Source organism: Colobus angolensis, unplaced genomic scaffold (assembly GCF_000951035.1).
Source record: "Colobus angolensis palliatus isolate OR3802 unplaced genomic scaffold, Cang.pa_1.0 Scaffold57, whole genome shotgun sequence".
NCBI lineage: Eukaryota > Metazoa > Chordata > Mammalia > Primates > Cercopithecidae > Colobus > Colobus angolensis.
The window spans coordinates 3,304,277-3,319,552 of NW_012119265.1; the positions used below are offsets into that span (position 1 = coordinate 3,304,277).

Sequence of the window (15,276 nt, forward strand, 5' to 3'; positions counted from 1 at the left end):
TACCCTTAAGCATTAGGCTGGCACAAAAGTAATCGCGGTTTTTGCCACTGAAATGGCGAAACTGCATTTACTTTTGTACCAACCTGGTATTATAAACTATATACAAAGCAAGTTGAGGAACCAAAAACAAAATACATGTCTACAAAAATGCTTTCCAATGTACTATAAACAAATCTTTACTTAAGATCTTGAAATCAAAATTAGTTTGTATTCAGAATCAAACCTAATAACAAAGCAAGATGAAGTAACAGCATCATCATTATCAGAAGAGTAACTAACATTGGCCAGGCACGGTGGCTCAAGCCTGTAATCCCAGCACTTTGGGAGGCCGAGACGGGCGGATCACAAGGTCAGGAGATCGAGACCATCCTGGCTAACATGGTGAAACCCCGTCTCTACTAAAAAAAAAAAATACAAAAAACTAGCCAGGCGAGGTGGCGGGCGCCTATAGTCCCAGCTACTCGGGAGGCTGAGGCAACCCGAAAGGTGGAGCTTGCAGTGAGCTGAGATCCGGCCACTGCACTCCAGCTTGGGCGACAGAGCAAGACTCCGTCTCAAAAAAAAAAAAACAAAAAAACCTAACATTTATATAAAAGATTATTATGTGTCAGAAACTAAGTGCTTTCATTTCATTTAATTCTCATAACAACTTATAAAGTAGGTACTATCATTATATCCATTTTACAGATGAGGGAACAAAGGCTAGAAATTGGGTCACCAGCCCAACATGACCCAATTATTAGTAGTAGGTAGAGAAGTGGGTCTTTGAACCTAGGTAGTCTGGCTTTGGAATCTGTGCTCACATCCACTGTGCTATCATGTCTCTGATATCAGCTACTAATTAAAAAATCAAAAATGTATTCTTCCTACCTTAACCATCATGGGATAAGGAATATTCTTGGCTCCTTTATGTCTAAATTTTCAACATACTTTTTCCCTTTCAACCTATTAACTACCCTCAATTTTGAGTCAGCTGATTTTATGTGATTCTTTCCCTCCCACCCCCAGTATACTGCCTTTTTGTGGCTGCATTTGTATTAGTCTCTGCTTAGAACAACCAAAAATGTATGAAATGATGAAACCTTGTTTGTTCAATATAAAAGAAGAGTTAAATACTTTCCGTGACTTTGGTCTCTTATCAAGCCTTCAAAGACTTGCTCAGGAAAGTACTGTTGATGTTGATAACCAGAGTATCCCACCAGGAGCACATGATGCCTTGGACTGCAATATTGTCACAGCAGTGTCTTCAGTTCTTCTCTACTGTGTATAATGCAGAGCAAGATGAGGGTGGTGGCAGAAATTATGGTAGTAAATATAAGATATATTTTCTAGAAATATATACATTTCATGAAAAGAAAATATTAAGACCATATCAAGACAAATATACAAATGAGAAAGTTACATTTATCTCAAAAAAATCCAGGCTATACAAACAGACAACTGAAAGCCACACAAGAAGAAATTTCCAAAAAAAAAAGTCTCACCTACAAGACTATTTACATGTTTAGGGCCAATGTTATTAAAAGACGTGGTCCCCTAGGTCTAGTAGAAACATATAGAGTAGTCTATGCTAACACACTTGGGAAGAGGACTATTGTCCTTCCTCGTTCATGACAAAAACCAAATGAACCAAACCCCTAGAAGGTATCAATGCACAGAGGTTTTAATACCTTGGCTTTAATGATTTTTCAAGGTAAGAAACAAATTCAAATTGGTTGTGGCTTCAACTCAGTAATTACAATCACAATGCATCTCTGAAAGGCCCTGCATTTGGAGGCAGAGTAATCTGCAAATATGATAGCCTTTACATATGCCCTGTTACCTACACCGATATAATTACTACATTATCTTATAAAGACAAACAGTTGCTTCAAACTCTTTAAAAAACATATAATGAGTTTTCCAAAGACTCAAGTCTATATTCAAAGATGAGTAAAAAAAATCCATTACTTTCCTAGGGTCACTTTCTTCCTTTACTCCTGCTTAAATGCAAAAGCTGATAGTTTCTGATTTGTAGAAAAATCTAAAGGTTTCTGCTTTTTAGGCAAATTCAGATTCTCTTTTGTTTTTTCTTCCTGGTTTTCTGTTTCATCGCTTTCATCGACCACACGGTTGCGCTTCTTTGCTTCAGCTCCATCACTTGCCATTTCTCCTTTGGCTTTGTTAGCCCATGCCTTTGTAAAATAGCAGGGGTGAAAAGAAAATATTTTTAGGAAATAACAAATAGAAGTAAATGATTTATTTCCTTTTCCAGGTAATATTTTTATCTATAAAGCAGAATAAGTAGCACTTGAATTAAGTGTTCTCATTGTTAACAAATCTTTTATTACTTAAATGCAGAGCACATTAAACATTTGTACTACTTTTATATCTCAATCTAAGCTTTGCTTATATTAACCATATAGTTGCAAATACTATAATTACAGTACTATTTAAAAACGAAACTTTTTATTCTAAGATAATTGCAGTTTCACATGCAGTTGTATGAAATAATACAGAAAAATCCTGTGTAGCCTTGACCCAGTTTTCCCTAGTGGTAACATTTTGCAAAACTATTGCCCAACAATCACAACTATAGGGAACTGACATTGAAACAATCCCATTTTACTTCTACTCATTTGGGTGTATGTATTTAATTTTATTGTAGGTTTGTTTGTTTACCACCACAGTCAAAATACAGAACCGCTTCCCCAAGCCCCAACTCCGACTGCAACCTCTGGCAACCACTACTCTATTCTCCATCCTGATCACGTTATCATTTCAGGAATGTTATATAAACGAGTATATATTCTTTGGGGTTTGGTTTTTATTCACTTAGCAAGAGCCAGATAAGGTCCACTCATTTCATCTGTCTCTTAAATCTCTTTTAATCTATAAGAGTTCCCCGCTCCTACTTTATTTCCCTGGCCATTTCAAGGGCTCTTCAAGCTGTAGAATTTCTCACATTAATAAACTGGATTTAAGTAAATGTTTACGGTTTACCTTAAGAACATTGACTACATTTTTAAGTATTCAAAAACACAATCACAGCCTTTGCCAAGTCTCTTCCTTTTTTGCGGTGTAAGGTCTTATTTATTTAGATGCCATTTTATCGAACAACAAATGAGAAACATAAAATTGTAAATGAGGTTCTAAATGATGCTAAAGGTGTTTAGACCAGTTTCTGGCTTCTTCATTACACAACACCATTTTCATAAAACCCAATTTACCAAAGCAAGTATCTATGTTACTAGGTGCCTGTGCTGCGCCCTGCCATTCCTGGGGAAGTGAAACCTGAGGATTTAACTGGTACACCACACACATTCCTTCCGCTTCTAACAGAGAGATTGCTCCTTCCTTCCTTCACATGGCAGTTCATGAGAAGCAAGCCAGACACCTGTCCTAATTTCCATGTCAAAGGCTGGAACTGAACACCAGTCTTTTTCCCAAAAGGAATAGTCTCATGTAGTATCCAATGTGTAAGTAGATAGAATTTTTTAAAATTCTGCTTGCAAGAACCCTAAAGTAGTATTAAAAAAATGTGAATTCATTTTCACTTATTAATTTTTTTTACCCCTTGAGACATGGTCTCACTCTGTCACCCATGCTGGAGTGCAGTGGCACAATCACGGCCCACTGCAGCCTTGACCTCCTGGGCTCAAGTAAGTGATCTTCCTACCTCAGCCTCCTGAGTAACTGGGACTACAGGTGTGTGCCACCATGCCAGGCTAATTTTTAAATGTTTTGTAGAGATGGGGTATCACTATGTTGTCTAGGCTGGTCTCAAACTCCTGGGCTCAACAGATCCTCCTGCCTTGGCCTCCCAAAGTGCTAGGATTACAGGCTTGAGCCAATGAACTCAGCTTGACACTTTTGATTTTTAACAAATGTATCTTTTCTTGGGGCATTCTCCTAACTTAAAACATACAGGAACTTATAGAAATTAAAACCGTAAACTGTCAAAAAATTAATCATCCAGGCTGGGCAACACAGTGAGAGCTTGTCTCTATAGAAAAAAAAAGAGGATAATTGCTTGAGCCCAGGAGGTCGAGGTGGTAGTGAGCCGTGATCACACCATGACACTCCTGCCTGGATGAAAAAACAAGACCTGCCTCAAACAAAAACAAAACAAAAAACCCACCACCATTACATAATAATTACTACCTATCCATATTACGACATATATGACAAACTCTTTCAAAAAAAGTTTGGTGGATGTATTCAGTTTCCAAAAACAGAAAAAGGTTTTTCCTTTTTTTTTTTTAAAGTTATCATGATTGTTATTATCGTTGTTGTTGTTATTATTATTATTAGAGATTATTATTATTATTATTATTATTATTATTATTAGAGATAAGGTCTCATTATGTTGCCCAGGCTGGTCACAAACTCCTGAGCTCAAGTGATTCTCCCGCCTTGGCCTCCCAATGTGCTAGGATTACAGGCATAAGACACCACACCCGGCCAAAAGGCATTTCTATAATAATTTTTTAAATCTGGGAATTCACTAAGATCTCAATCTTGGCACAATTATCCTTACCTTTCTTTCTTCAGTTGACAATACTCTAAACCGAATCATTCCTTCTTTTATTATGTCTGCTTCATCTGAAAAGTCAGGATTGTCAGACAAAATATTACTTCTATTTTCTTCTAGCCACATCTGGAACCCAGTCTTTGGCCTAAAATCACAATTATGTGAAAATATTTTATACTTAATACAGAGTTTAAAGTGCCTTATGATTTTAAGTTAGTAATCAACCATAAATCTTTGACATCTATTATGTAAAATAAGGAAGACACAGTTACACTTGTTAATATTCATATTACGTTTTTTTTTTTTTTTTTTGAGACGGAGTCTCACTCTGTCACCCAGGCTGGAGTGCAATGGTGCGATCTCAGCTCACTGCAACCTCCGCCTCCTGGGTTCAAGCGATTCTCCTGCCTCAGCCTCCCAGGTAGCTGGGATTACAGGCATGCGCCACCACATCCGGCAAATTTTTTGTATGGGGTTTCACCATGTTGGTCAGGCTGGTCTCAAACTCCTGACCTCAAGCGATCTGCCCACCTTGGCTTCCCAAAGTGCTGGGATTACAGGCATAAGCCACCGTGACTGGCCTCATATTACTTTAAACTGCCTAGAGACTGCAGGATCAATGAACTGGAAAATCCTTTGTAAGGTAAATTCAAAAGGATCACTTGCATTTGTATTTTCCAAGTGTACCAACCATGAACTCTGTACTTTCAACTTTTTAATGAATGTTGACAGGCTCAAGGTCTCCAACCTCACTTAGCCCTTGTGGCCTGGTAAAATTCTTCCACGTGTCCTTGGTACGCTCTTTTTCTATTTCCCCAAACCAGCTATTTGAATTCCTCACTACTTTTCTCAAGTCCCTTTCCCATCACCTCACCCTTGCTCTCAGAGCTGACCTGCATCAGCATTAGGTGAAGCATAGATACAGCACATTTGTACATTTCATTAGATTCCACTAATGACACAAATTGTCTTTAAGTTACACAAGTGAAGGTTTAATGCAAATATTTAACATTTACTGATCACTTACTATCTACTAGGCACTATTCTAAAAGCTTTATGTATAATACATCATTTAAATGACAATAACACTATGAGATAGATACAATTATTATCTCCATTCCATAAGTGAGAAAAGGGAGGCTCAGAGAGGTGAAATAACTTATCCCAGGTTACACAAACAGTAAAACTCAGACCTGGGATTCAACAACCAGGCAATTTGACTACAGAGTCTATGGTTTTGTTTTTTTACATAGACGGAGTCTCATTCTTTCCCCCAGGCTGGAGTGCAGTGGCTCCATTTCAGCTCACTGCAACCTCCACCTTCTGGGTTCATGTGATTCTCCTGCCTCAGCCTCCCGAACAGCTGGGACTACAGGCACGCACCACCACACCCAGCTAATTTTTGTAATTTTAGTAGAAACAGGGTTTCACCATATTGGCCAGGCAAGTCTTGAACTCCTGACCTTGTGATCCACCCACCTCAGCCTCCCAAAGTGCTAGGATTACAGGTGTGAGCCACTGTGCCCGGCCCAGAGTCTCTTATGTTTAACCCACCAGTCATACACCCCTCACTAGGATGAACCTAAATGAATCCTAAATAACAAGTCTAAACTTTTTAAATTTTTATTTATTTATTTATTTTTTTGAGACAGAGTCCCGCTCTCTCGCCCAGGCTGGAGTGCAGTGGCGTAATCTCGGCTCACTGCAAGCTCCGCCTCCCGGGTTCACGCCATTCTCCTGCCTCAGTCTCCTGAGTAGCTGGGACTACAGGTTCCTGCCACCACTCCCAGCTAATTTTTTGTATTTTTAGTAGAAACAGGGTTTCACCGTGTTAGCCAGGATGGTCTCGATCTCCTGAACCCGTGATCCGCCCATCTCAGCCTCCCAAAGTGCTGGGATTACAGGCTTGAGCCACCGTGCCTGGCCTAAACTTTTTAAAGTTAAAAACATTTTATTAAAAAATTACTAGTATGACCATAACCACTTGCCCTAATTTCTGAAAATATGCAAATTTTAAGTAATCTTAACGTAAACCGATTTCCAGAAAAATAACAGAACAAATCAAAACAAGTAAAAATGAAGTTATAACAAAGGTTCCTGAATTTCCAAAAATTAATGAAGACCCATTTTAATGAAACTTGGAGCAATGTCACAAATCTACCTAACAGCCTGCAATCTTCTGCTTCTAAACAGCTATTTTTAAAAAGAAAACCAAACTTGAACATTTCTTTCTTTTTTTGTTTTTTAAAGAGATGTGAGTCTCACTATGTTGCCCAGGCTGGCCACAAACTTCTGGGCTTAAGCAACCCTTCTGCCTCAACCTTCTAAGTAGCTGGGACTAAAAGAGTGCACCTGGCTAAAATTGGACATTTCTGATTTAGTATATCAACATCTGTGAAAAATATTAGTTTTAATAGTCGTAATTCCTTAAAATTTCAAAAAGTTTTATGTACAACCAACTGATAGTATGAAAAATTAAATTATCAATCTTCTTTGTTGTTGTTTCAAGAGACAGGGTCTTGCTTTGTCGCCCAGGCTGGAGTGCAGTGGTATAATCAGCTCACTGCCACCTCAAATTCCTGGGCTCAAGCAATCCTCCCACCTCAGACTTCCAGGTAGCTGGGACTACAGGCACGTGCCACCATACCTGGCTGATTTTAAAACTTTGGTAGAGACGGGGTCTCCCTACATTGCCCAGGCTCGTTTCAATCTCCTGGGCTGAAGCTATCTGACCATACTGGCCTTCCAAAGTGTTAGGCTTGGCCAGGTGTGGTGGCTCACACCTGTAATCCCAGCACTTTGGGAAGCTGAGGTGGGCAGATCACTTGAGGCCAAGAGTTTGAGACCAGCCTGGTCAATGTGGCAAAACTCCATCTCTACCAAAAAATAACAAAATTAGCAGGCATGGTGGCACACACCTGTAATCCCAGCTACTCAGGAGGCTGAGGCATGATAATCGCTTGAACCCAGGAGGTGGAGGTTGCAGAGAGCTGAGATTGCACCAGTGCGCTCCAGCCCTGGTGACTGAGCAAGACTGTCTCAAAAAAAGCATTAGGCAGGCGGGGCATGGTGGCTCACACCTGTAATTCCTGTGCTTTGGAAGGCCAAGGCGGGTGGATCCCCTGAGGTCAGGAGTTCAAGACCAGCCTGACCAACATGGAGAAACCCCGTCTCTACTAAAAATACAAAATTAGAAGGGCGTAGAGGCGCATGCCTGTAATCCCAGCTACTCAGGAGGCTGAGGCAAGAGAATCACTTGAACCCGGAGGCAGAGGTTGTGGTGAGCCGAGATTGTGCCACTGCACTGCAGTATGGGCAACAAGAGTGAAAAAAAAGAAAGTTAGGCTGAAAAAAAGCATGAGCCACTACGGCCGGCCTATCAATTTTCTTAAATAAAATTTTCATTGCTTAAGACCTACATTAAATTCAGAACAAAACAGGAAATGTGAAAACCACAGCCACTCCCTCAAATTAAACTGGTTCATATAAAGTTATTAGGAAAATAAGATATACTTTATTTTATTATTATTTTTCTCGTTGGACTGCTCAGCATGAGAAAAATAAGATATATTATGGCAAAAATGAAACTGTGACTATTCTTTTCTTTTTGTTTTTTCTGAGAAGGAGTCTCACTCTGTCACGTAGACTGGAGTGCAGTGGCACAATCTTGGCTCATTGCAGCCTCCGTCTCCTGGGTTCAAGCAATTCTCCTGCCTCAGCCTCCTGAGTGCCCAGCCACTATAAAGAAGTTCTTTATGTAGTAATAGAAAATAAGCTGCAAAAGCTATTGTTAAGTGAAAAAAGTAAGGTACAGAATAATGTGTGAAACAAAAAATGGACAAATAGGTATTTGCACATAAACAGAAAAATTTTGGAAAGTTCCACAAGAAACTTGTTGCAGTGATTGGTTTTGGAGACAGAAACTAGTTGGATGAAACTACTTATTAATATACTTCTTTCTGTATCTTTTGTTGTTTCTTCCCATTAAACTATTTAAAAACAAACAAAAAATTAATTATAAAACATGTCCTAATAAAATATATCTACAATTTAAAAATATACAATTTACTAAAGCATATTTTAATAAATATTGTAAATAGACATTAATATCTGTGGCTTCCTTAAAGCCACAAGTGTCCAGAATGCCTACTACCAATGCCAATGTATTATTTGTATTAAGGAATAACAGCATTGCATAATTTTGTATTGCTGCTACTGTACACTTTTTATACTTGGTCACTGCATGCTAAATTTCTCTATGTACTGACCTTTGGTTTTCAGTGTTTTGAGGACATATAGCTGGGGTTTCAGATAATACATTTTTAGGATTTTCTTCTTTCACTTCCTCAGTTTTATTAGTTTGAGAATTTCTTTTCTGGAAATAGGATGCTGCAGATGCCTATAAAAACAAACGTGAACACTGCAATAACATCTAGTATAATTTTATATGTTTTGTAAGCAAGTTCTGAAAAATGTGAAGAAACATCTATAATTATTGAGAATTCTTATACTAACACGTGAAATCTTGAGTTCTTAGTTGTAAATAAATAGGCAAACACATGCAAAACCAAAAAAGTATACTTCAGATTCCATGTTTTCTTTTTTTCTTTTTTTTTTTTTGAGATGGAGTCTCACTCTGTCGCCCAGGCTGGAGTGCAGTGGCGCGATCTCGGCTCACTGCAACCTCTGCCCTGAGTTCAAGTGGTTCTCCTGCCTCAGCCTCCCGAGTAGCTGGAATTACAGGCGCCTGCCACCTGCCCGGCTAATTTTTTGTATTTGTAGTATAGACGGAGTTTCACCATCTTGGCCAGGCTAGTCTTGAACTCCTGACCTTGTGTGATCCACCCGCCTCAGCCTCCCAAAGTGCTGGGATTATAGGCATGAACCACTACGCCTGGCCTAAATTCCATGTTTTCTAAGTGAATACAATTTTATGAAATAGAAAAGATAAACAATATATCTATTTTACTGATGACAAATCCGGGATCAAATAATTATGAGAGTGGAAAAATCAGGATTCGCAACAAGGAAAAATTAGGGCCATGTACAGTATCAGTCACTATTAAATAATAGTAAATAATAGTAAATTAATATTTACTATGAATAATAGTAAATAAGAATATACATCAGAACTATCTGGGTGATTTTAATAAAAATACAGATAAATGTCTGAGCTTCTGGGGTCTGAGTGTATACATTTTTAAAAAGTGATTCTATAAAAACAAGGAGGGGGGCAGGACAGGCTGGGTGTGGTGGCTCATGCCTGTAATCCCAGCACTTTGGGAGGCTGAGGTAGGTGGATCACTTGAGGCCAGGAGTTCGAGACCAGTCTGGCCATCATGCTGAAACCCCATCTCTACTAAAATTACCAATATTAGCTGGGCATGGTGGCAGGCCCCTGTAATCCCAGCTGCTCAGGAGGCTGAGGCATGAGAATTGCTTGAACCCAGGAGACAGAGGCTGCAGCGAGCTGAGATCCTGACACTGCACTCCAGCCAGCCTGGGTGACAGAGTGAGCCTCTGTCTCAAAAAAGACGGAGGGAGCAGGACAGTGGTCATGGAAGTCAGAGTCTGCTACAAAGTGTGTAACAACTCATGAGGCAGAAGAGGGAGTGATTCTGAAGCAAAAACACAACTGTTTTGGGGTTTGTTTTTTTCAGATGGGGTATCTCTTATAGTTTCCCAGACTGGACTCAAACTCCTGGGCTCAAGTGATCCTCCCACCTCAGCCTCCTGAGTAGCTGGGACTACAGGTGTGTGCCACCGTGCCCAGGTGCAAAAACAGAATTGAACCCACTTCCCTAACAAGACAATTGTAAACAATCATAACCTCCTATCCTATATCTGAAACAGTGAACAAAACTGAAGACAAACAGATCTCATGCTGCTTACTGCAGATGAGGGTAGCTGAAACAGTACCTGCTTAGGCTTTGGCTTTGGAATCAGAGGCTTTATAATGGGAGACTTTTCATTATTTGTAGTTCGATTAAGCGCAGTGGATTTCTTGGATGATTTGCCCATATTGTCTAAAATATTAGTTGAACGTGCTGAATTCATTGACATGGCTGGTTCTTTGGAACTGGCTGATATCTAAAGAGCAAACTAGTGTTAGCACTTTATGTTTAAAGAAGAAAAATATCCCAAGAGACTTATTTTTTCTTGAAATTTCTGTTAAGTTTGTATTGCCATCTCATCTTTAGAACTAAATACATTTGGTACAATCCAAATTAAGAATGATACATATATTCCCAAATACCACATCCCCAAGAAAGACAGAGGTATCTTTCAAAACCATAGGTACTTAGAAGGTAAGTAGAAAAGACAACTCTCAGCCCAAGTGCTGCTTTCTTCTGTTTCCACACAGATCAGTCTTTCATGCCTCCAAGTCTGGGGAGAGTCATCTCATCATTTGGAAATACTTCTTTGTATAGATATGCATTTAAATAATATAAAACATCACTTGGAAGACTTTACCTTAAAGGGATTTACTCGTCCTTGGCTGCTAAAGGTAACTGCACCTTTCACAAAAAAGAAACCCTTGCTTAATAATGGTAGAAAATAGATGACTTCTGACATCTATAACACTAGAAAGAATATTTTTTTTTTTTTTTTTTTTTGAGACGGAGTCTCGCTCTGTCGCCCGGGCTGGAGTGCAGTGGCCAGATCTCAGCTCACTGCAAGCTCTGCCCTCCCGGGTTCACGCCATTCTCCTGCCTCAGCCTCCCTGGTAGCTGGGACTACAGGCACCCGCCACCTCGCCCGGCTAATTTTTTGTATCTTTTAGTAGAGACGGGGTTTCACCGTGTTAGCCAGGATGGTCTCGATCTCCTGACCTCGTGATTCACCCGTCTTGGCCTCCCAAAGTGCTGGGATTACCGGTTTGAGCCACCGTGCCCAGCCTAGACAGAATATTTTAATCCCCATTAAATGAAAATAAATGTATTTTGCAACTTTTAAAAACTATTAACAACAGACACCCTTTTTCCTACTTCTAAGCCAAAATAAAAGCTATTAAATGTGAACTATCCTAATGTGGCACTATGAAACATATTCAGTATATACAGATCTTTTTCTCCTGTTACTGCAGAAGAGGCGGTGGCTAGTCTGAGCTAAGGTTAGTAATCCCTTTACTTGTGTTCTGTATCCCATGCCCTCCTGCTTTGTCAGAAAACCTGACCTATCAAGTTTCTTGACAGCCTACATCTTTGACTTTTCCCTATTTATTGGCCCCTAAAGTTTCCCAACTTAAAAAGAAACAAAAACCAAACCTTCTCTACCCTACATTCCTTCCAGTCATCATTTTCTCTCGTCTCCTCCATCCAGCCAATTTTTTTTTTTTTTTTGAGACAGTCTCACTCTTGTTGCCCAAACTGGAGAGCGATGGTGCGATCTTGGCTCACTGCAACGTCCACCTCTCAGGTTCAGGCGATTCTACTGTCTCAGCCTCCCGAGTAGCTGGGATTATAGGCGTCTGCTACCACGCCTGGCTAATTTTTGTATTTTTAGTAAAGACAGGGTTTCACCATGTTGGCCAGGCTGGTCTTGAACTCCTGACCTCAGGTGATCCGTCTGCCTTGGCCTCCCACAGCGCTGGGATTACAAGCATGAGCCACCGTGCCCAGTCATCCAGCCAAATTTTTCCAAGAGCTGTTGACACTATTATCATTTCCTTACCACCCATACATTCCTCCATACAATATAGCACTTCCAGCCCTACTACCCTACGGAATCTCCTCTTGCTAAGGTCCTCAATGATCTCTACATGGTCAAATCTGGTAGATACCTTTCAGTCACCTTATTTGCTCTATCAGTGGCATCCCACATAGCTGACTGTTCCTTTCTTCTTGATACTTTGTCCTCTCTTGACTTCTGAGATACTGCATTCCCTGACTTAGTTCCTTCCTCTGGACCTGTGGACTCATTGTCTTCCAATAGTTGGTTCCTCCTCTTCCTCTACCTGATGCTCAAATGTTGGAGATTCCCTAGTCCTAAGCTCATTTTTCTTCTTGCTTTACATTCTCCCCCAATGCTTGCTTCCCCATGCCCATGGTTTAAATTGCTATACTTATGCCAATGATTTTCACTTTGTATCTCTTGACCAGAATAGTTTCCTGAGCTCCTGATTCAAATATCTGTCTTCATGACATTCTACTTACCTTACTTACATTCTACTTACCTTATTCATCATCTTCCTCTCTAAATCTGCTTTTCCCTAGTGTTTCCTGACTTAGGAAATGGCACCATCATTCACTTAAGTACTCAAGCCAGTGTTAACAAACTAATCTCTAATTAAGAGCTTTCCTGGCATGGTGGCTCATGCCTGTAATCCCAGCACTTTGGGAGGCTGAGGAGGGAGGACTGCTTGAGCCCAGTTTAAGACCAGCCTGGGTAACATAGGGAGAGACCCTGTCTCTATAAAAACAAAAAACAAAACAAAACAAAAACCCCAAACCAAAACAAAACTAGCCAGACATGGTGACACATGCCTATGGTCCCAGCTACTTGGGAGGCTGAGGTGGAAAGATCGCTTAGGTCTGGGAGGTTGAGGCTGCAGTGAGTCATAATCATGCTACTGCACTCTAACCTGGGTGACAGAGTCAGACCCTGGGGGAAAAAAAAAGAGGAGGGAAGGAGGGAAGAAGGGACAGAGGGAGGGAGGGAGGAAGGAAGGAAGGGAGGAAGGAAGGAAGGGAGGGAGGGAGGGAGGAAAGGAGAGAGGGAGGGAGGGAAGGAGGAACTAACTAACTTTCCAGCTGAGCATGGCCACTTGTGCCTATAATCCCAGAACTTTGGGAGGCTAAGGCAGGAGAGTCGCTTAAGCCCAGGAGTTCCAGACCAGCCTCAGCAACAAAGCGAGCCCCTCTCTCTACAAAAAGTACACACAAAAAATTAACCAAATATGGTGATGCACAACTGTAGTCATAGCTACTCAGTAGGGTGAGGCAGGAGGATCACTTGAGCATACAAGTTCAAGGCTGTAGTGAGTTAGGACTGCATCAGTGCATTCCAACTCTACTCCAGTCTGAGTGAAAGCAAGATACCCTGTATCCCCCCATCCCCACAAAACAACAACAACAAAAAAAACTCTCCATCTAGCCAATAAGACTTGTTTTATTTATCTTGTTTCTGAAAATACTTTATAGAAGTTTCCCCTTTTGTCTCTCCTGGCAGAGTGCTAGCCCTTTGCGCTTTGGTGCCTCCCTGATTCATGAATCACGGAACACTCAAATTAATCCTGTAAGATTTAAATGTGCTTAAGTTTTTCTTCTATTATAAGAAACTGAATCATTCTTTATGCCCTGAACTCCTACACACTCTTCATCATCTTCAGAAATAGCTCTCCAATTCTGCCCATTCTTTCTAACATCACCATCATCACCTTAGCTCAGGCCCTTATTCAGTCTCATCTGGACTGCCTCTGTAGTCTATTTATTTTTTAATTTTTATTTACTTACTCTTATTTTTTTAGATGAAGTCTCACTCTGTCACCCAGGGTGGAGTGCAGTGGCATTATCTCCGCTTACTGCAACCCCCACCTCGTGGATTCAAGCAATTCTCCTGCCTCAGCCTCCCGAGTAGCTGGGATTACAGGCATGATTTTTTTTTTTTTTGTATTTTTAATAGAGATATGGTTTCACCATTTTGGCCAGGCTGGTCTTGAACTCCTGACCTCAAATGCTCCACCTGCCTTGGCTTCCCAAAGTGCTGAGATTACAGGCGTGAGCCCCCATGCCTGGTCTATTTACTTATTTTTTGATACAGGGTCTTGCTCTGTCACCCAGGCTGGAGTGCAGTGGTGCAACCATAGCCTACTGCACCCTCGAACTCCTGGGCTCAAGATATCCTCCTGCACCAGCCTCCCAAATACCTGGGACTACCGGCGTGCACTACCATGCCTGGCTAATATTTTTATTTTTTACTTTTTGTAGAGATAGGGTTTCGCTGTTCCCTAGGCTGGTCTCAAACGTCTGGCCTCAAGTGATCATTCCATCTTGGCCTCCCAAAATGCTGAGTTTACAGACGTGAGCCATCATGCCTGGGTATGTCTATTCTTCTTCAGCACAGTCTGCCATGCTATATCTCTGCTTAAAACCAACAGTCTCTCAGTGACCTTAGAATAAAGAGCAAAATCCTGACCAGGTGTGGTGGCTCACACCTGTAGGTCCAACACTTTGGGATGTGGAGGTGAGCAAACTGCTTGAGTTTGAGACCAGCCTGGACAACAGAGTGACACCCCATCTCTATTAAAAAAAAAAAAAAAAAAAAAAGACCAAAATCCTCAATATGGCCTACACAAATCTGCATGACTTGGCTCCTGCCCATCACTCCAAAACCCTTCAGCACCACTTTCTCTTTGCTCTCTGAGCTTTTCACACCATCCTTTTGCAGTCTTCACTTCACACATACTCTTCCTTAAGTCCAATGCTTCTCTTCGGCTCCTGTTCCCATACACCTTTGCCTTGCTATTATTCATCCTTCAGGTCTCTGCTGTAAATACTCCATGAGGTCTGCCTTGGAGTCCCTACCCATTCTCCACCACTGACTAGATGACAGCTATGTGTTATATGCTCTTTTCATATTCTACATGTTTTTTAAGTTAATTTTTTAAATGAAAGTAACATATGTCTACAGTTTAAAAAGTCAAATGGTACTACAAGGTTTATGCTACCCACCGACAAAAGGCCAGCAGGGCCCTACTCCAACCTTCTCTATCCCCCAGGCCCACTCCCTGAATGCAACTATTTTCAACTCCTTTTTTTTTT

The 15,276-nt window shown here is 40.7% G+C and overlaps 1 protein-coding gene across 1 annotated transcript in view; it reads right to left on the minus strand.

The window, feature by feature from the left end:
* Window positions 1-1,385: 1,385 nt before the first annotated feature.
* Window positions 1,386-15,276, minus strand: part of WDHD1 (WD repeat and HMG-box DNA binding protein 1) — a 90,865-nt gene continuing 76,974 nt past the window's right edge. Inside the window, exons 21-25 of the mRNA XM_011961977.1 lie at window positions 10,988-11,031; window positions 10,433-10,603; window positions 8,782-8,912; window positions 4,520-4,658; window positions 1,386-2,174 (exon numbers count right to left, since the gene is read on the minus strand). Of these exons, the coding sequence (XP_011817367.1) occupies window positions 1,974-2,174; window positions 4,520-4,658; window positions 8,782-8,912; window positions 10,433-10,603; window positions 10,988-11,031 (686 nt within the window). The 3' untranslated portion in view covers window positions 1,386-1,973. The remainder of the gene's footprint in view (window positions 2,175-4,519; window positions 4,659-8,781; window positions 8,913-10,432; window positions 10,604-10,987; window positions 11,032-15,276) is intronic.